Consider the following 22049-nt stretch of genomic DNA (forward strand, 5'->3'; position numbering starts at 1 on the left):
TCCTGGATGCTGGGGAGGATCATGACTTTCATGGAGCCGGCTGAATTTGTAACTTCCTGCAGTTTCTTTCGATCCTGTGCAGTGGCCCTTCTGTACCAGACGGTGATGCAGCCAGTCAGAATGCTCCCCAAGGTACATCTGTAGAAATTTTGCAAGTGTTTTTGGTAACATACCAAATCTCCTCAAACTCCGAATGAAATGTAGTCGCTGTCGTGCCTTCTCTGTAGCTGCATGGATATGCTGGGCCCAGGATAGATCCCTGGGATGAAAGCGGGAAGAAAGATGGCAAGAGGGGACTGAGAGAGGGAGGAGACAAAGCAGAGAGAGAGAGAAGGAGGGAGAGTTGCAATATGAAAAGATACAGGAAGAAATATGGAGAGAGGGAAGGAGAGGAGAAATAGAGAGGGAGGGAGATGCATGGAGAGGGAAGGAGAGTAGAGAGATATAGAGGGAGGGCCATGGAGTGAGGGAAGGAGAGAAAGGAGAAATATGGAGAGAGGGAAGGAGGGAGAAAAATATGGAGACTGAAGGATGGAGAGGAGAAATATGAAGAGATGTAGGAAGAAATTGGGAGAGAGGGGATGCAGGAGAGATATGGAGAGGGAAGGAGAGAAGTATGGAGCGAGGGAAAGAGAAAGAGAGAAATACAGAGTGAAGGAAGGAGGGAGAAAAGAAATATGGAGCGAGAGAAGGAGGGAGATAAGAAATATGGAGAGGAGAATTATGCAGGGTAGAACACTGAGCTGGGAATGTGGACCACAGATGCACTGACGTATCCCAGTTGCAGATGGATTAGAATCCAGTCCGTGCACTGAACATGGGAACCGGGAGAGGAGCCGGTGGTGAAGAATCGTGCACACCCCCCACCCTCCTCCCCTAGGACAGGATTAATCTGCTGCCGAGCCGTATTCCCAGGCGGCGGGCGGATTATAAGAGTGGGATTAATGGAGGGGGTGGGCTGGCCATCCCTGGAGCAGGGACGGAGACAAGACATCAATATACGTAGGATGTGCAAGTTAACGCTCGAGGCTCGAGCGAGAGATCCGTCTCCCCACATCGAAATTCAGGAAGGTTCTTACAGACATGTTCCGGTCAAGGAGGGAGAGCGGTGAGTGTGTGTGGGGTGGGAGGGGTGGTCTGTTAAAGGAGGACGATTGCGGGGGGGATGGGGAGGGAAAAGGATCAGCTGGATAGTGTAGGGTGGGTCCTCTCTCCTCTTTCATCTCTTCCCATTATCACCTCCCCTTCCCTCCCCTCTGCTTCTCCCACCTCCCTTTTCTCACCTCCTCCTTCCCTCTGTAAACCCCACACCCTCCATCGCCAACTCCCCTTACTCTCCGCATCACGCTGCCCCTCACCCCACACACTCCCCTCCCCTCCTCCCTCACCTTCCCCTCTCTTCCCTCCCCTTCTTCACACCCTCAACTCTGCATCTCACCCCTCCAAATTCGGTTCCCCCATCCTCTGCCCTCTCTCCTCCCCCGCCACTCCTCCCATCCCTTTCTCCTTCTGTAACACCCCTACCTCTCCTCCCCTCCAACCCTGCTGCCCCACACCCTCTCCCCTCCCTCTCCGTCCTCCCCCGTCTTCACCTCCCACCTTCCATCTCTTGCCGGTACCTCCTCACCTCCAACTTTGCTGCTCTCTCCCCTCTCCTCGCCTCCAGTCCTCCCTCTGTCCTCCCCTCCAACTCTTATTCCGTCTCCCCTCTTCCTCCCCCTCCACAAGAATGATCCTCGGGATGAAAGGGTTATCGTATGAGGAGTGTTTGATGGCTCAGGCCCTGTACTCACTGGAGTTTAGAAAAATGAGAGTCAGGATCTCATTGAAACCCATCCAATGTTGAAAGGCCTAAACAGAGTGGATGTGGAGAGGGTATTTCCCATGGCGGGGGAGAGGTGATGCAAGACCAGAAGGAACAGCCTCAAAAATTGAGGGATGTTCAATTAGAACAGAGATGAGGAGGAATTTCTTTAGCCAGAGGGTGGTGAATCTGTGGAATTCATTGCCACGGACGGCTGTGGAGGCCAAGTGTTTGGGTGTCAAAGGTCACCTGGAGAAGGCAGGAGAATGGGTTGAGAGGGATAATAAATCAGCCATGATGTGATGATGGAGCAGACTCGATGGGCCGAATGGCCTAATTCTGCCCCTGTGTCTTCTGGTCTCTGCCTCCTCTCTCTCCCCCCAACGCCACACCCACTCCTCAGCCTTCACCCTCTGCCCCTCCCCGTGCCTCCCCCAGAGACGCTGTGGGACTAGGGAGGGGCCTCCTTGGCCGTCAAGTTCCCTTGAGCCGGATCAAGCAGCCGGAATTAGCCAGAATTAGCCAGGGGATTGGGAAAGGTGATTCCTGCAGACCAGGGTCTCTCCCGCCAGGATCCAGTCTCAGGCTGGACTCGAGCAACGGGCCTCAGTGGGCAGGGGTGAGCCTGGACCCTTAAGGCATTCCAAGGGTCCCCAGTGGGATCGCCAAGCGGAGCACAGGAGTGATCCCGCAGATCACAGGCAGAAAGGTGAGTCTGGGGTGGGGTGGGGGCAGCTTCATAGCAGAGCTAAAGACAGAGGGGGAACTGGATCCGTGCTGGAGGGAGGCACACAGACCGGGAGAGGTCTGAGGGAGGTAAGGGATCAAGGAGAAGGGGATGGGTGCAGGGGAGGGAGGGGGTCACAGAGATGGGAATAGGTGCAGGGGAGGGAGGGGGATCATAGAGATGGGGACGGGTGCAGGGGAAGGAGGGGGTCACGGAAATGGGGAGGTGTGTAGGGGAGGGAAGGGATCAAGGAGATGGGGACGGGTGCAGGGAGGGAAGGGGGTCACGGAGATGGGGATGAGTGCAGGGGAGGGAAGGGGGTCATGGAGATGGGGTGGGTGCAGGAAAAGGAGGGGGTCACGGAGATGGAAGGGGTGTAGTGTAGGGAGGGGGCTCACAGAGATGGGGAGGGAGGAGGTCATGGACACAAGGAGAGGTGCAGGGGAGCGGGGGGGCTCACAGAGACAAGGACAGATGCTAGTGGGGTCACTAACCACACCCTCTCCCCTCCCCACAGGCGATCAGTCCCCCAGCCCTTCCCAGGACCCCGTGGACTCCCCCGACCCCAGCGAGGGATCCCTGTGCGATTGGCCCCTGGAAGCCGAGATGTCGGACCCTCACGGATCACCGGGCAGCACCGCGGCCGCCCACCGGAGGCGCCTCCAGCACGGTCGGAGCAAGTCGCAGGGGGGCTCCACAGGGAACCGAGCCCCCCGCGCCCTCTACTGCCTCACCCTGAACAACCCGATCCGGAGAGCCTGCATCAGCCTCGTCGAGTGGAAGAATCCTTCAGCACCACTGCGGGACCGTCCCGTCATACACTCCCAGGGTCAGACACACGGTCCCATCACACCCTCCTGTCACACATTCCCAGGGTCAGACAGAGTGAAACTCCCTCCACACTGTCCCATCGCACACTCCCGGGGTCAGACAGAGTGAAACTCCCTCCACACTGTCCCATCACACACTCCCGGGGTCAGAGTGAAGCTCCCTCCACACCGTCCCATCACACACTCCTGGGGTCAGACGCAGAGTGAAGCTCCCTCCACACCGTCCCATCACACACTCCCGGGGTCAGACACAGAGTGAAACTCCCTCCACACCGTCCCATCACACACTCCCGGGGTCAGACACACAGTGAAGCTCCCTTCACACCGTCCCATCACACACTCCCGGGGTCAGACACACAGTGAAACTCCCTCCACACCGTCCCATCACACACTCCCGGGGTCAGACACACAGTGAAGCTCCCTCCACACCGTCCCATCACACACTCCCGGGGTCAGACACACAGTGAAGCTCCCTCCACACCGTCCCATCACACACTCCCGGGGTCAGACAAGGGAAGACTTTAGCTCTGTGTGTGTGTGTGTGTGTGTGTGTGTGTGTGTGTGTGTGTGTGTGTGTTTCAGAATCCCTCCCCTTTGTTCTTCGTCTGCCTTTGCTTTTCCTTGACCGACCCACAGACCTTTCGACATCCTCATCCTTTTGACTATTTTCGCTAACTGTGTGGCCCTCGCTGTGCACATCCCCTTCCCCGAGGACGACTCCAACAATGTCAACCACACCCTGGTGAGTGCACGCACTTGACCTTTAACCCTACTCTCATCCCACACTCGACCCCTAACCCCATGGTGAACCCAGGACCCCCAACCCTTCATGAACCCACGCAACTCCCCAATTCCACAGTCAACCCACATGACTCCTGATCCCTGAGTTGACCCCTAACCCTGTGGTGACCCCTCATGACCCCTACCCTGATAACCCCAAGGTCAAGCTACACTTGACTCTTCCCCCATGGTGAACCCACATGACCCCTAGCACCTTGTGAATCCACATGACCCCTAACCCCATGGTTAACCTACACTTGACCCCTAATCCTCCTGGCCACCCTTCTTTTGAACCTTGATTGGTATTGGTTAATTATTGTCACATGTACTGAGACACAGTGAAAATCTTGCCTTGCACTCTGTTCATATCGATCTGATCATTGCACAGAGCATTGAGGTAGAACAAGGTAAAGCAATAACAGAATTCAAAATAAAGTGTCACAGTCACAAAGAAAGTGCAGAGCAGGTAAATGTAAGGTGCAAGATCATGACGAGGGGGATTATGAGGGCAAGAATCCATTTTAATGTTCATAACAGAGGGGTAGAAGCTGTCCCTGAGCCTGGTGGGACGGGCTTTCAGGCTGTTGTATCTGCTGCCGGATGGGACAGGGGAGAAGAGGGAATGTCCAGGGTGGGTGGGGTCTTTGATTCTGCTGGCTGCTTTACCGAGACAGAGGGAAATGTAGATGGAGTCCATGGAGGGGAGGCTGGCTTCTGTGATGTGCTGAGCTGTGTCCACAACTCTCTGCGGTTTCTTGCGATCTCGGGCAGAGCGGTTACTGTGCTGAGACGTGATGTATCTGGATAGGATGCTTTCCGTGGTGCATCGATAAAAATTGCTAAAGGTCGATGGGGACATGCCAAATTTCGTTAACCTTTAGCAGAGACGTCGGCAAGCTTTCTAGCCCATGATGTGTATGTGGTTGGGCCGAGGCAGGCTTCCTTGTGATTTTCACCGAGGACCTTGAGGCTCTCCACCCTCTCGAGCTCAGCACCATTGATGTAGACAGGAGTGGGTGGGGCTCCTCAGCTACACCCTCCACCCCATGCGTACCCTGTCCTTGACCCTTCACCCCGTTCCATCCTCGCCGCCTGTCCCACACCACGATGCTGTCTCCTCGCCACCGCTCCAACAGCGTGGTGCTCCCTCCTCACCTCCCCTCCCACACCACAGTGTTCCCTCGCTACCCATCCCATGGCAGAGCTCCCTCACGTCACCTTTGACAGGTCTCCCTCCTTACAACCCCTCCCACAGCACGGGGATCCCTCCCCACTCCTCCCACAGCTCGGGGCTTCATCACTACCCCTCCATGGCACAGGCATCCATCAGTACCCCCCAAGGTACGGGGCTCCATCACTACCCTCCACAGTACAGGGCCCCCTCCTCACCCCTCCACGGTACGGGGCTCCCTCCCACAGTATGACACTCCCTCCCCTCCCCTCCCGCAGTGCAGAGCTCCCTCACCACCCCTCCCACAGTGTGAGGCTCACTCCTCATCCCTCACACAGTGTGAGGCTCCCTCACCACCCATCCCGCAGTGTGAGGCTCCCTCACCACCCCTCCCACAGTGTGAGGCTCCCTCACCGCCCCTCCCACAGTGCAGGCTCCCCCATCATACCTCCCACAGTGCGGGCTCCCCCACTATCCCTCCCACAGTGCGGGCTCCCCCACTATCCCTCCCACAGTGTGGGGCTCCCTCATCATCCCTCCCACAGTGTGAGGTTCCCTCACCACCCCTCCCACAGTGTGACACTTCCTTCCCTCCCACAGTGCAGAGCTCCCTCTTCATCCCTCCCACAGTGTGAGGCTCCCTCACCACCCCTCACACAGTATGGGCTCCCTCACCGCCCCTCCCACAGTGTGATGCTCCCTCACTGCCCCTCCCATAGTGAGGCTCCCTCACCATCCCTCCCACAGTGTGAGACTCCCTCATGATCCCTCCCACAGTGTGAGGCTCCCTCACCGCTCCTCACACACTATGGGACTCCCTTATTTCTCCTCCCACTACACAGGGCTCGCTCCCACCCCTCCCACAGTATGGGCTCCCTCACCACCCATCCCACAGAGCAGAGCTCCCTTGCACAACATGGGGCTCCCTCTGTGATCCCCAGACACGCAATTCCGGGAGAGGGGAATTGACATTTCGGATGCTAAGTGGTTAAGCGGATTAACAAACAGTGCGGACAGTTGGAGATTAGCGGGGGCAGGGGGCAGCTCAGGAGGCTAGGACAACGTTGACCCAATTTCTGAAGACAATCCTTCCCCACTGTAATTAAATCCGCCTCCCAGCATCGGCACCGAGACCTTTTAACAGGGACGTCCTCTGGTTTCGGAAACGGTACTCTCTCAATGACGTCAGGGGTGTTGAGGAGAGAGTGCCACGCGGCGGGAGGGGTGGCGATAAGGGAACACTCTTTGACTCCTTCCTTTCGCCTCTCTCCAGGAGCAGGTGGAGTATATTTTCCTGATCGTGTTCACGGTGGAGACCTTCCTGAAAATCGTCGCCTATGGACTGGTCATGCACCCCACAGCCTACGTGAGGAACGGCTGGAACCTGCTGGATTTCGTCATTGTCATCGTCGGGTGAGGCATCTCCTGGAGGATTCGAACTTCCCGGTGGTTCCATTGCCCCGACGGTCCCTCCACCCCCACCTCCACACTGTTCCGGGTTGCTCTGGAATTCCCTCCTTTCCTCTCCACTTCCAGCAGTGGGAATGTTTCTACATAGGAAAAGAGGGGGTAGCAGGAGAGAGAGGGGATGAGTGGACTTCTGCTTCTAATTCTGCTTCTCCTCCCTCTCCGCACCCCCCGCCTGCATCCCACTCCTTCTCCTCCCTCCCTTCCACTCCTTCCCCTCTCCTTCACCTCCGTCCCCCTTGCCTCCCCCTCTCTCTCCTCCCCTTCTCCCCCTCCACTCCTCCCTCCCCTCCCCCCTGCTCCCCCTCCTTCCATCCTCCCCTCCCTCTTTCTCTCCTCCCTTCCCCTCTTCCTCTCCTCCCTTCCCCTCTCCTCCTCCCTTCCCCTCTCCTCCTCCCCTCACTATTCCCCTCCACTGCCTCCTCCCTCCCCCTCTCTCCTCCTCCTCCCTCTCCCCTCTCACCACTCCCCCCCTCACCTCACAGGTTATTCAGCGTTGCCCTGGAGAAATTGACTCACACCCCAGGGCAGAGCCACCACATGGCGGGGAAGGCCGGAGGCTTCGACGTGAAGGCCCTGCGCGCGTTCCGGGTGCTGCGACCCCTCCGCCTGGTTTCGGGGGTCCCCAGTAAGTCTGCCCACTCTCTCCCACTCCTCCGTTAAAACTCTATCCAGAGTTCCTTGGCCTACGTCACCCCCTCTACTCAATTCCCATGTGCCAAATCAGCCGCTCTGGTCCCCTTTAAATCTCACGTTAAACTTGTGTTTTATCCTGGGGGATAAAGACTGTGACCTCTGGATTTTATAAACCTCTATAAGGGGCAAGTGTTTTACAGAGAGGGTGGTGGTCGAGGCTGATACTTTAAGGACTTTTAAGAGACATTTATATAGGCACATGAATGTGAGGAAAATGGTGGAATATTGTGAAGGGCCACTTGATTACTAAATTAATTGGCTTGGTACAACATTGTGGGCTGAAGGGCCTTGTTCCTGTGTTTAACTCTCAGCCTCCTTCTCTCCAGTGAAAACAGTCCCAGCCTGTCCAGCCTCTCCTTATAACTCAATCCCTCCAGTCCCGGGAATATCCGGGTGAATCTTTCCTGCCCCCTCTCCAGCTTAATGACATCCTTCCCATAGCTGGGTGACCAGAACTGTTCACAATACTCCGAGTGTGGCCTCACCGACATCTTATACAGGTGTAACGGGATGTCCCAACTCCTGCACTCAGTGTCCCGTCCGATGAAGGCCAGCCTGACAAACACTTCGTTCACCACAATGTCTAAATTTTTAGGAAACCATGTCCCTGGGTCTCTCTCTCTTCTACAGCACTCACTATAAAGTCCTGCTGTTCACTGTGTAAGTCCCATCCTGGTTTTACGGCAGCGGTACAGTGCAATCACTGTTCCCTCGCGGCCACACAGTGGCTGAGGTGCCCCCACACACGTAGCCTTCGTTGCCATGCAGCTGGAATTTTCTCCTTAATGTTGTATTAAAGAGCTGTGCAGGGTTCAGGCTGTGTCAAAATTTCCTCCGCAGAGGAACGGTTGATCTGCACAGTTATACAAAAATTAGGGGGAACGTTGAGCACAATACATAAAAAAAATGTAAAAACAACAATATATTTAAGGAGGTGGTGTAGGAGGGAAGGCATAAGACTTTTGGATCATTGGGCTTTCTTCCAGGGAAGGTGGGACCTGTACAGAAGGGACAGTTTTCACCTGAACTGGAGGGGGACTAATATCTCAGTGGGAAGGTTTGTTAGTGCTGCAAGGTGGGGTTTAAACTAGAATTGCAGGGGGATGGGAAGCAGAGTACCAGAACAGTTAGTGGAGAGGTTGTGGAGGCAGATGTTGGTAAGATCTCAGAGAAAGTCGGGAATCAAAAGGTTGAGCATGGTGTGACTAGTCTCCTGAGCTGTGTATATTTCAATGCAGGAAGTATCGTAGGAAAGGCGGATGAGCTCAGGGTTTGGATCAGCACCTGGAATTATGACGTTGTAGCCATTACTGAGACTTGGTTTACAGGAGGGGTAGGTCTGGTAGCTCAGTACCCTGGGGTTCAGTTGTTTTAGACATGACAGAGTGGGACGGATTAAAGGAGGAGGAGTGGTGTTATTAGTCAGAGAAAATGTCACAGCAGGGCTCTGTCAGGACAGACTGGAGAACTCAACTCGTGAAGTGTTATGGGTGGAACTGAGAAATAAGAAAGGTATGACCACGTTAATGGGGCCGTAATTATAGAGCACACAACAAATCCTAGGGATTTAGAGGAACACATTTGTAAAGAGATTGCAGATTGTTGTAGGAAAGATAAGATTGTCATAGTGGGTGATTTTTAACTTTCCACATATTGACTGGGACTCTCATACTGTAAAAGGACTAGACAGGATAGAGTTTATCAAATGCGTTCAGGAACGTTTCCTTCATCAGTTCATAGAAGTCCCAACAAGAGAGTGTGTGATATTTCATCTGCCATTAGGGAATGAGACAGGGCGGGTGACAGATGTTTGTGTAGGGGACATGTTGCATCCAGTGATCACAGTGTCATTAGTTTCAAAGTAAATATGCAAAGAGACAGGTCTGGTCTGTGGGTCAAGATTCTAAAGTGGAGAAAGGCCAATTTCGATGTACCAGAAATAGTCTGGTAAGTGTGGATTGTGTCAGGATGGTTTCTGGAAGGACCCCCACCACCCAGGACATGTCCTCTTCACATTGTTACCATGGGGAAGGAGGTACAGAGAGGTGAAGACACACACTCAGCAATTCAGAAACAGCTTCTTCCTCTTTGCCATCTGATTTCTAAACAAACATTGAACCCATGAACACTAACTCACTACTTTTTTTCCTTGTTATTTTGCATTTAGTCCCCTCCTACACTTACACGCTTAGTCCAGCGGTCGTGGAGCAAACGGATCCTTCTTTGTTGAAGTCGGCGTCTTGGACCTCCAGATGGTCCACAGCAGGGGTGATTGATAAGTTTGTGGCCTAAAGTAGAAGGAGATGAGTTATACAGCTTTCGTTATATGCACATGCAGTTCAACTCTTTGAGTGATTATGCAGGAAGTTTGAAGTTAATAAGTCATATGATCTGGTTAGCAGAACGGTAATCCATGTTGGAACCAAAGCAGATGGGGGAGATCTTCAATGCATTCTTTGCATCTGTATTTACTCAGGAGACAGATACAGAGTCTATAGAAGTGAGGCAAAGTAACATCAACTTTATGGACCCCATACAGATTACAGAGGAGGCTACACTGAGGCAAATCAGGGTGGATAAACCCCCAAGGCCTGATGAGGTGTTCCCTCAGATTCTAAGGGAGCAAATGCAGAAATTGCTGGGGCCCTCACAGAGATATTTAAAACATCCTTAGCAACAGGAGAGGTACCAGTAGATTGAAGGATAACCAGTGTTGTTCCGCTGTTTAAAAAAGGCTCTAAACAGAAACCAGTAAGTTATAGTCCAGTGAGTCCAACATCCGTTGTGGGAAAGTTATTGGAAGATATTCTAATGGATCAAATATGCAAGTAGACATGGACTGATTAAGGATAGTCTGCGTGGCTTTGTGCATGGTAGATCATGTCTAACCAATCTTATAGAGATTTTCAAGGAAGTTACCAGGAAAGTGGATGAAGGCAAGGGAGTGGTTGTTGTGTGCATGGACAAGGTCCCACATGTGAGGCTGGTCAAGAAGGTTCAATCACTCAGCATTCAGGATGAGGTAGTAAATTGGATTAGACATTGGCTTTGTGGGAGAAGCCAGAGAGTGGTAGTAGATGGTTGCCCCTCTGAATGGAGGCCTGTGATAGGCGGTGTGCCGCAGGGATCAGTGCTGGGTCCTTTGTTATTCACCATCTATATCAATGATCTGGATGATACTGTAGATAACTGGATCAACAGATTTGGAAATGACACCAAGATTGGGGGTGCAGTGGACAGTGAGGAAGTCTATCATGGTTTAGATTAGATTAGATTAGATCAGGTTATGAGGACACTCAGTCCTCGTTTATTGTCATTTAGAAATGCATGCATTAAAAAATGATACAATGTTCCTCCAGAATGATATCACAAAAAAAACAGGGCAAACCAAGACTAAAACTGACAAAACCACGTACAGTAATTATAACATCGTTACAACAATGCAAAGCAATACCGTAATTTGATACAGAGCAGATCATGGGCACGGTTTAAAAAAAAGTCTCAAAGTCCTGATCGACTCACCATCTCACACAGACGGCAGAAGGGAGAAACTCTCCCTGCCATGAACCTCCAAGCACCGACAACTTGCCGATGCATTGGAAGCACCCGACCTCAGCTGACTCTAAGTCCAACCAAAAACTTCGAGCCTCTGACCAGCCTCTCCGAGCACCATCCTCTGCCGAGCGCTTCGACCCCGCCCCGGCCGCCGAGCAACAAGCAAAGCCGAGGACTCGGGGCCTTCCCCTCCAGAGATTCTGGACCACACAGTAGCAGCAACAGCGAAGCAGGCATTTCAGAAGTTTCACCAGATGTTCCTCTGTGCTCTCACGTCCGTCTCCATCAAATCAGGATTGTGCACGGCACCCTACTTGACAGATAACAGACATAACCACCGGAGTGGCCGCTGCGAGCTGCGTCACACCGCCATCTTCTCCTCTTGCAGAGGAATCTGCGTCGGCTGGGAAAGCTAGCTGAAAAATAGCAAAGAGAATCTAATGTAGACAAGTACAATGTTTTGCCAACCAGGGTAGCTCTTACACAGTGACATGGAGGGCACTGAGGAGTGTGGTAGAGCAAAGCAATCTGGGAATACAGGTCCATAATATGTTGGAAGTGGTGTCACAGGTAGATGGGACGTAAAGAAAGCTTTTGGCACATTGACCTTCATAAGTCATTGTATTGAGTACAGGAGATGAGATGTTATGTTGAAATAGTATAAAACGTTGGTGAGGCCTAATTTGGAGTATTGTGTGCAGATTTGGTCACCTTCCTACAGGAAAGATGTAAACAAGGTTGAAAGAGTGAAGGGAAAATCTACAAGGATGTTGCCGGGACTGGAGGACCTGAATTATAAGGGTGGAGGAGGAGCAAAGGGGAGGAGAGGGAAGGATTGACGTGAAGAGAAAATTGAATAGGTTAGGACTGATTCTTTAAAACATAGAAGGTTGAGAGGAGATTTGATAGAGGTATTCAAAATTATGAAGGGTATATATAGGGAAATGCAAGCAGGCCTTTTCCATGGAGATTGGGTGAGACTACATCAAGAGGTCATGAGTTAAGGGTGAAAAGTTTAAGGGGAACGTGAAGGGGAAACTTCTTCACTCAGAGGGTCATGAGACAGTGGAACGAGCTGCCAGCACAAGTGGTGCATGTGAGCTTGATTTCGATGTTTAAGAGAAGTGCCAGGCCAGTATGGTGCCTGGGGTTCTGACCACTCCGCGCTGTCCCCCAGGTCTGCAGATCGTACTGAACTCCATCATGAAGGCAATGGTGCCCCTGCTCCACATCGCACTGCTGGTGCTCTTCGTCATCATCATCTACGCCATCATCGGCCTCGAGCTCTTCATCGGCAGGCTCCACAAGACCTGCTACTACATTGGACAGGGTGAGTGGGTGCGAGTCTGGCAGCGAGGGGAGAGGCGAAGGGTGGAGGTGGGGAGGGCTGAGGCGAAGGTGAAGACTGCACAGGACGTGTTACTACACCAGAAGAGGAGGAGCGGGGATGACGAGGAGAGAGAGGTGGGAGGGGTAGGAAAGAAGGTTGGAGGGGGAGAGAGCAGCGGGCAGAGGTGCTGTGAGGAGAGAGTGAGGCAGGAGGGGAGGGGCAGCGAGAACGTAGGAGTGGGGAAGGAGGAAGAGGACGGTGTGGAGGGGAGGGGGAAGGAGAGGGAGGGAGTGTTGTTGCCGGGGTGGGTGGAGGGGACAGTGAGAGGGGTGCAGGGAGAGAGGGAAGGGAGGCAGTAAGGAGGGAGGGGGCGGAGGGGCAGTGAGGGACCACTGGACGAGAGGCATTTAGGATGGAGGGGAGGGGAGGAGCGGAAATCCTTTACTCCCAGAGATGGTGGCTGGAATCCTCCTGAGCCCTGACCCTGTTTTCCACCACCCCCCCCCACCTGCCTCTCCAAAAGATATCCTGGCGGAGGAGGAACCGCTGCCCTGCGCCTTCTCCGGTAACGGGAGACAGTGCACGGTGAACGGGACGGAGTGCCGGGGCCGCTGGGAGGGTCCCAACGGCGGCATCACCAACTTCGACAACTTCTTCTTCGCCATGCTGACTGTCTTCCAGTGTATCACCATGGAGGGGTGGACTGATGTCCTGTACTGGGTGAGAGTGAGACCCCCTCCCCTCCCCATCCTCCCATCCCTACCCCATCCTCCATCCCTCCCTCGCCTCCATACCCCCCTACACCCCTCCATCCCTCACTCCTCTCCCTCCAGTGTATCACCATGGAGGGGTGGACTGATGTCCTGTACTGGGTGAGAGTGAGACCCCCTCCCCATCCTCCATCCTCTCTCCTCCCTATCCTCCATCCTCCCCTCCCAAACCCCCTCCATCCCTCCCTCCCCTTCCTCCAGTGTATCACCATGGAGGGATGGACCGATGTCCTGTACTGGGTGAGAGTGAGACCCCCTCCCCTCCCCATCCTCCCATCCCTACCCCATCCTCCATCCCTCCCTCCCCTCCATACCCCCCTACACCCCTCCATCCCTCACTCCTCTCCCTCCAGTGTATCACCATGGAGGGGTGGACTGATGTCCTGTACTGGGTGAGAGTGAGACCCCCTCCCCATCCTCCATCCTCTCTCCTCCCTATCCTCCATCCTCCCCTCCCAAACCCCCTCCATCCCTCCCTCCCCTTCCTCCAGTGTATCACCATGGAGGGATGGACCGATGTCCTGTACTGGGTGAGAGTGAGACCCCCTCCCCTCCCCATCCTCCCGTCCCTAGCCCATCCTCCATCCCTCCCTCCCCTCCATACCCCCCTACACCCCTCCATCCCTCACTCCTCTCCCTCCAGTGTATCACCATGGAGGGGTGGACTGACGTCCTGTACTGGGTGAGAGTGAGACCCCCTCCCCATCCTCCATCCTCTCTCCTCCCTATCCTCCATCCTCCCCTCCCAACCCCCCTCCATCCCTCCCTCCCCTTCCTCCAGTGTATCACCATGGAGGGGTGGACCGATGTCCTGTACTGGGTGAGAGTGAGACCCCCTCCCCATCCTCCATCCTCTCCCCTCCCTACCCCCCTCCATCCCTCCCTACACCCTTCCATCCCTCACTCCCCTCTCTCCAGTGTATCACCATGGAGGGGTGGACCGACGTCCTGTACTGGGTGAGAGTGAGACCCCCTCCCCACCCTCCATCCTCCCTCCTCTCCTCCCCATCCTCCCTCCTCCCCTCCCCATCCTCCATCCTCCCGTCCCTACCCCATTCTCCATCCCTCCCTCCCCTCCATCCCTCCCTACACCCTTCCATCCCTCACTCCCCTCCCTCCAGTGTATCACCATGGAGGGGTGGACCGACATCCTGTACTGGGTGAGAGTGAGACCCCCTCCCCTCCCCATCCTCTATCCTCCCTATCCTCCATCCTCCTCTCCTAAAACTCCCTCCATGCCTCCCTCCCCTTCCTCCAGTGTATCACCATGGAGGGGTGGACCGACGTCCTGTACTGGGTGAGAGTGAGACCCCCTCCCCATCCTCCATCCTCCCCTCCCCATCCTCCATCCTTCCGTCCCTACCCCATCCTCCAACCCTCCCTCCCCTCCCTCCCCCCCTACACCCCTCCATCCATCCCTCCCCTTCCTCCAGTGTATCACCATGGACGGGTGGACCGACGTCCTGTACTGAGTGAGAGTGAGACCCCCTCCCCATCCTCCATCCTCCATCCTCCCCTCCCAATCCTCCATCCTCTCTCCTCCCCATCCTCCATCCTCTCTTCTCCCCTCCATACCCCCCTACACCCCTCCATCCCTCACTCCCCTCCTTCCAGTGTATCACTATGGAGGGGTGGACCGATGTCCTGTACTGGGTGAGAGTGAGACCCCCTCCCCATTGTCCTTCATCCCCTCCCTACCCATTGCACCCCTCCATCCTTCCCTCCCCTCCATGGAGAGGTGGAGCAACATCCTGTACTGGGTGAGGATCACTCTCCCTCCTCTCGCTCCACTCCGTTTCTCCCTTGGCTTCTCCTGCTCCCTCACCACTTGCTTCTCTCCCCGTCCACCCATCACTCCCTCCCCTCCCCTCCCTCCTGACGCTCTCTCCCTTCCTACCTTCCCCTGCCTCCCCGCAACTCTGCCCTCCCTTCCTGCAACCCCTCACTCTTTCCCTCGTGGCCTTTCGCTGCCCCCCACACTACAGGGTAAAGGGAGGGTTTCCCATCTCTCGTCCCTCGCCGGGTCCCATCTCTCACTGGGGAGGAGTGAGGAGGAAGAGAGGGTGGGAGGGAGAGGGAAGATGAGGAGAGAGAGGGGGGGAGGTGGCGAGAGAGTGAGAGGGGAAAGAGGGAGGGGAAGAGAGAGACAGGAAGGGAGAGTGAGAAAAGGGAGATAGAGGGTGAGGGAAAGAGAAAGGGAGGGGAGAGAGGGAGGAAGGAGAGAGACAGATAGTAATTTGTAATAAATATTATGTACGACAGGACAGTCAATATAACATAGAAATACAGTTGTGTCAGTGTGAGTTAATCAGTTTGATGGCCTGGTGGAAGAAGCTGTCCCGGAGCCTGTTAGTCCTGGTTTTTATGCTGCGGTATCGTTTCCCGGATGGCAGCAGCTGGAACAGTTTGTGTTTGAGGTGACTCAGGTCTCCAATGATCCTTCGGGCCCTTTTTACCCACCTGTCTTTATAAAAGTCCTGAATCATGGGAAGTTCACAACTACAGATGCGCTGGGCTGTCCACACCACTCTCTGCAGAGTCCCGCGATTGAGGGAAGTACAGTTCCCATACCAGGCAGTGATGCAGCCAGTCAGGATGCTCTCAATCGTACCCCTATAGAAAGTTCTGAGGGGGAAAAGAGAGAGAGGAGGGAAATTGAGGGGGCAAAGGACAGAGGGGTGATAGTGAAGACAGAGAGGGAGAGAGAAGGAGAGAAAAGAGAGGGAACGGGAGGGGAGGCGCGTGAGAGAGATAGGAAGGGAGGCAGAGATGGGGAGGGAGTACTCTAACTCACATCTCATTCATGCCTAGACAGCTCCCTCTGTCTTTCTGTTATCTTCTTCCCATTTCTTCTACTCTCTCTCTCTCTGCTACCCATCTTTCTCTCATTCCCTTCCTCTCCTGTCTCCTCTCTCCATCTCTCCCCATGTCTCCCTCTTTCTTTTCCCCTCTACCTCCCCTCTCTTTTTCTGTCTATCCCCTCTCACGCTGTCTTCCCTTCTTTCTCTCCCCCCCATTCCTCTCTCTTTCTCTCACCCTTCCTCTCTCCCCCCACCCTGCCTCGCCCCTCAGACTCAAGATGCCATGGGTTACGAGCTACCCTGGGTTTATTTCGTCAGCCTCGTCATCTTCGGCTCGTTTTTCGTCCTCAACCTGGTGCTGGGAGTGTTGAGTGGGTGAGTATCCTCTCAGGTTCCTCCCTTACGCTCTGTCCCAATATTGCACCCCCCCTCCCTCTTGGGACCCTCCCCCTACACCCCGCTCAGGTACTGCAGCCAATCCCCCTGCCCATCTCTGTCCCCTTTCCTTCCCCCTCTCCTCCAACATCGGTCTATTGCCTCCTTCCTCGCCCCTTCACCTCCCTACCCCTTCCCACTTCCCCTGCCCAGTTTACCCCTCTCTCCCCCTTCTCTCCCCCTCTGTCTCACCCTTTGTCCCTCTCTTCCCCCTTTCATTTCTCTCCCTCCATCCCTCCCTCTCTCCACCTGTCCCATCTCTCTCCCCCCTCTCCTCGACTAATCCTGATCCCTCCCTCACCTCTCCTTCCTCCTTCCTTTCTTCCTTCTCCACACTATCTGTCCTGTGTCCTGCTCTCAAACACTCTCTCCCTCCCTCACTCCCCCTCTACTTCTCTCTGCCCCAGTCCCCCACTCTTCCTCTCCCCTCCTTCTCTCCCTTCTCACCCCTCCCATCTCTCTTTCTCCCTCTCCTCCTCATCTCCCCTCTGCCCCCTCTCCCCTTCCCCCTTTCTCCCCTTCCTCCTCTCTCCTCTCTCTCCCCCTCTCTCTCCCCTATTCTCTCTCCCTCTCACACTCTCCACTCCTCTCTCCCCTTCTCCCCTCCCTAAAACCCCTCTCTCCCTCTCCCCTCAATCGCACCCTCTCTCTATCCCCCCCACTCCCTCTTTTAACTCAATCTCTCTCAACCTCTCCCCCTTTCCCATTTCCTCTCTCGGGTGGGGGCGTGAGGTACGGGAGGGGCCGCGAACGTGACATGACGTGACAGACCCCCCTCTGCCCACTCCTCCCCCTCCCCCGGACCCACCGCATGAAGCGAGTTCTCCAAGGAGCGAGAGAAGGCGAAGGCGCGCGGGGACTTCCAGAAGCTGAGGGAGCGCCAGCAGATGGAGGAGGACCTGAGGGGCTACCTGGACTGGATCACCCAGGCTGAGGACATCGACCCCGACGAGGAGGACCAGGAGGCGGGCGAGAAGCACAAACGTGAGTCCCAGGCCTCCCCCGGCGAGGCGGAGGGAAGTCCAGGAGGGGAGAGGCGGCAAGGATATTGAGGGAGAGAGGCAACAGAGAGAGTGAGAGAGGATGAGAGACGGGGGGACGAGGGAAAGGGGAGTGAGACAGTGGGAGGGGCGGAGAGGGAGGAGAGGTGGGGATAGAAATGGAGGGAGCGGGATGGGGAGTAGGGAGGGGTGAGGGAGGAGGTGAGAGCGGGAGATGGGGCGAGGGGGAGAGAATGGGGGAGTGAGAAAGCAGGAGAGGGATGGGAAAGAGGGAGGGGGAAGTGGTGAAGAGGTTTGGTGAGGGGAGGGAGAGGGGAGTAGGGCTAAGAGATCCTGTATCTCCTAGAGGTGAGGGGAGGGAGAGGGGAGTGGGAGGAGAAGATGTGAAGCGAGAGGGAGGGAGAGATGTTAAGGGAGGAGAGTGGAGAGAGGGATAGGGTGACAGAGAGGGGGAGAAGTAGAGGAGGGGTAGGAGAGAGGGGGGAGCGGGAGAGAGGAGATTGAGATTGGGGAGAGAGTGGGGATGACAGAGGGTGAGAGGGAGAAGGTTGAGAGAGGGGGGAGAGAGCGGGTGGAGGTGACAGGGGTGAGAGAGAGGGACAGAGAGGAGGAGGGTAGAGGGAGGGGAGAGAAAGAGAGAGGGGCAGAGATGGAAGGGTGGAAAGAGGAGAGATTGAGGGATAATGATTAGAGAGAGGGAAGAGTAAGTGGAAGAGAGAGGGGATTGGGATTTTGGGAGGAAGATTGGGGGAGAGGGAGTCGTGGAGATAGGATTCAGAAGGGTATTGGATGAGCGGAAGGGGAGAGAGCGGGTGGAGGTGACAGGGGTGAGAGAGGGGCAGAGAGGTGGAGGGTAGAGAAAGAGAGAGGGGCAGAGATAGAAGGGTGGAAAGAGGAGAGATTGAGGAATAATGGGTAGAGAGGGTGAAGAGTAAATGTAAGAGTGAGGGGATTGGGATTTTGGGAGGAAGATTGGGGGAGAGGAGATAGGATTCAGAAGGGTATTGGATGAGCAGAAGGGGAGAGAGAGAAGAGGTGACAGGTAAGGGAGAGGGGAGAGAAGGGGGTGAAGAGGAGGAAGAAAGTGGGATGAGTGAAGGAGAAAGGGAGGGGGATTGGAAGGTTGGGAGGGAGATTGGGGAGAGGGAGTCGCGGAGACAGGACTCAGAAGGGTATCGGATGGGCAGAGGAGGAGAGAGAACGCGTGTGTGCTCAAGATGGGTGAACACCGAAGTTCAGAGAGAGAGGAGCAGGGTGGTTTCACGTCTGAGGTCCTCACTCAAAACCAGGACAGAGTCACACAGCACAGAAACAGACCCTTCAGCCCATCTTGTCAGTGCTGACCAAGAAGCCAGTCCCATTTGCCCATGTTTGGCCTGTATCCCTCTAAACCTTTCCTACCCCTGTACCTGTCTGAGTGTCTTTTAAATGTTCACGTACCTGTCTCAACCACTTCCTCTGGCAGCTCATTCCATATTTGGCCCATCCTCTGGGTGAAAAAGTTGCCCCCTCAGGTTCCTATTAAATCTCTCCCCTCTCACCTTAGACCTGGTCCCTCTAGTTTTAGACTCCCCTCCCCTGGAGAAAACGACTGACCATCCACCTTGTCTACCCCCCTCGTGGTGTTGTAAACCTCTATAAGGTCACCTCTCAGAGTCCTTCACTCCAGGGAAAACAGTCCCAGCCTGTCCAGCCTCTCAATCCCTCCAGTCCCGGGAACATCCTGGTGAATCTTTCCTGCCCCCTCTCCAGCTTAATGGCATCCTTCCTATAGCTGGGTGACCAGAACTACACACAATACTCCGAGTGCGGTCTCACCAACGTCTTGTACAGGTGTAACAGGACATCCCAACTCCTGTGTTTGGTGTCCCGTCCGATACAGCCAACATATCAAACATCTTCTTCACTGCCCTGTCCACCCATATCCACACTTACAGGGAACCCCTGGGTCTCTCTGTCCTGCAACATTCCCCAGGGTCCTTGCCTTTCAAGGTCCTGCCCTGACTAGTGTACCCAAACTCCAACACCTTCCCCCTATCTGGATTAATCTCCCTCTGCTGTTCCTCGAATGGGTTATTCCTGATGGACCCGGGGCAGGATGGTGGGTCTGCTAGAGGGGAACGAGGCATTGAGGGACTTTACCCAGAAGGTCAGGCGGCGCCAACGGAGGGTGAAGCTCGGAGACCAAGTGACGTGGGGTGGACACCGGCCATTGGGTTCGGTCTGAGAGAGAGAGAGAGGGAGAGACAGAGGGAGAAAATTAACCTGAGCTTGAGAAACCATTTCTAAACTTTCCCTTCTTTCCCTGTTCTCCCCATTCCCTTCCCCCATCTCTGTCTGTCACCCTCCTCTCGTCCCCTCACTCTCTCCCACTCCCTCACTCTCTCCCACTCCCTCACTCTCCTCTCATCCCCTCATCCCTCTCTGTCCATTACTCTCCTCTCATCCCCTCACTCTCTCCCACTCCCTCACTCTCCTCTCATCCCCTCATCCCTCTCTGTCCATTACTCTCCTCTCATCCCCTCACTCTCTCCCACTCCCTCACTCTCCTCTCATCCCCTCATCCCTCTCTGTCCATTACTCTCCTCTCGTCCCCTCACTCTCTCCCACTCCCTCACTCTCCTCTCATCCCCTCATCCCTCTCTGTCCATTACTCTCCTCTCATCCCCTCACTCTCTCCCACTCCCTCACTCTCCTCTCATCCCCTCATCCCTCTCTGTCCATTACTCTCCTCTCATCCCCTCACTCTCTCCCACTCCCTCACTCTCCTCTCATCCCCTCATCCCTCTCTGTCCATTACTCTCCTCTCATCCCCTCACTCTCTCCCACTCCCTCACTCTCCTCTCATCCCCTCATCCCTCTCTGTCCATTACTCTCCTCTCATCCCCTCACTCTCTCCCACTCCCTCACTCTCCTCTCATCCCCTCATCCCTCTCTGTCCATTACTCTCCTCTCATCCCCTCACTCTCTCCCACTCCCTCACTCTCCTCTCATCCCCTCATCCCTCTCTGTCCATTACTCTCCTCTCATCCCCTCACTCTCTCCCACTCCCTCACTCTCCTCTCATCCCCTCATCCCTCTCTGTCCATTACTCTCCTCTCGTCCCCTCACTCTCTCCCACTCCCTCACTCTCCTCTCATCCCCTCATCCCTCTCTGTCCATTACTCTCCTCTCGTCCCCTCACTCTCTCCCACTCCCTCACTCTCCTCTCATCCCCTCATCCCTCTCTGTCCATTACTCTCCTCTCATCCCCTCACTCTCTCCCACTCCCTCACTCTCCTCTCATCCCCTCATCCCTCTCTGTCCATTACTCTCCTCTCATCCCCTCACTCTCTCCCACTCCCTCACTCTCCTCTCATCCCCTCATCCCTCTCTGTCCATTACTCTCCTCTCATCCCCTCACTCTCTCCCACTCCCTCACTCTCCTCTCATCCCCTCATCCCTCTCTGTCCATTACTCTCCTCTCGTCCCCTCACTCTCTCCCACTCCCTCACTCTCCTCTCATCCCCTCATCCCTCTCTGTCCATTACTCTCCTCTCATCCCCTCACTCTCTCCCACTCCCTCACTCTCCTCTCATCCCCTCATCCCTCTCTGTCCATTACTCTCCTCTCATCCCCTCACTCTCTCCCACTCCCTCACTCTCCTCTCATCCCCTCATCCCTCTCTGTCCATTACTCTCCTCTCGTCCCCTCACTCTCTCCCACTCCCTCACTCTCCTCTCATCCCCTCATCCCTCTCTGTCCATTACTCTCCTCTCATCCCTCACTCTCTCCCACTCCCTCACTCTCCTCTCATCCCCTCATCCCTCTCTCCCACTCCCTCACTCTCCTCTCATCCCCTCATCCCTCTCTGTCCACTCTCTCTCCCTCACTCTCTCCCACTCCCTCACTCTCCTCTCATCCCCTCATCCCTCTCTGTCCATTACTCTCCTCTCATTCCCTCACTCTCTCCCACTCCCTCACTCTCCTCTCATCCCCTCATCCCTCTCTGTCCATTACTCTCCTCTCATCCCCTCACTCTCTCCCACTCCCTCACTCTCCTCTCATCCCCTCATCCCTCTCTGTCCATTACTCTCCTCTCATTCCTCTCTCTCTCCCACTCCCTCACTCTCCTCTCATCCCCTCATCCCTCTCTGTCCATTACTCTCCTCTCATTCCTCCTCTCTCCATCCCTCACTCTCTCTCTCCCCTCATCCCTCTCTGTCCATTACTCTCCTCTCTCTCTCTCCCACTCCCTCACTCTCCTCTCATCCCCTCATCCCTCTCTGTCCATTACTCTCCTCTCATCCCCTCACTCTCTCCCACTCCCTCACTCTCCTCTCATCCCCTCATCCCTCTCTGTCCATTACTCTCCTCTCATTCCCTCTCTCTCTCCCACTCCCTCACTCTCCTCTCATCCCCTCATCCCTCTCTGTCCATTACTCTCCTCTTGTCCCCTCACTCTCTCCCACTCCCTCACTCTCCTCTCATCCCCTCATCCCTCTCTGTCCATTACTCTCCTCTCATCCCCTCACTCTCTCCCACTCCCTCACTCTCCTCTCATCCCCTCATCCCTCTCTGTCCATTACTCTCCTCTCGTCCCCTCACTCTCTCCCACTCCCTCACTCTCCTCTCATCCCCTCATCCCTCTCTGTCCATTACTCTCCTCTCATTCCCTCACTCTCTCCCACTCCCTCACTCTC

At 55.1% G+C, this 22049-nt stretch overlaps 1 protein-coding gene across 1 annotated transcript in view; it reads left to right on the plus strand.

Annotated features, from left to right (window-relative positions):
* Positions 1-1007: 1007 nt before the first annotated feature.
* Positions 1008-22049, plus strand: part of LOC134338746 (voltage-dependent L-type calcium channel subunit alpha-1D-like) — a 109744-nt gene continuing 88702 nt past the window's right edge. Inside the window, 10 exon segments of the mRNA XM_063034788.1 lie at positions 1008-1108; positions 2377-2513; positions 3049-3315; positions 4000-4103; positions 6586-6725; positions 7265-7407; positions 12208-12360; positions 12884-13080; positions 16203-16306; positions 17184-17386. Coding sequence (XP_062890858.1) covers positions 1008-1108; positions 2377-2513; positions 3049-3315; positions 4000-4103; positions 6586-6725; positions 7265-7407; positions 12208-12360; positions 12884-13080; positions 16203-16306; positions 17184-17386 — 1549 coding nt within the window.

The sequence above is a fragment of the Mobula hypostoma genome, chromosome 28 (assembly GCF_963921235.1).
Source record: "Mobula hypostoma chromosome 28, sMobHyp1.1, whole genome shotgun sequence".
NCBI classification, from domain to species: Eukaryota; Metazoa; Chordata; class Chondrichthyes; order Myliobatiformes; family Myliobatidae; genus Mobula; species Mobula hypostoma.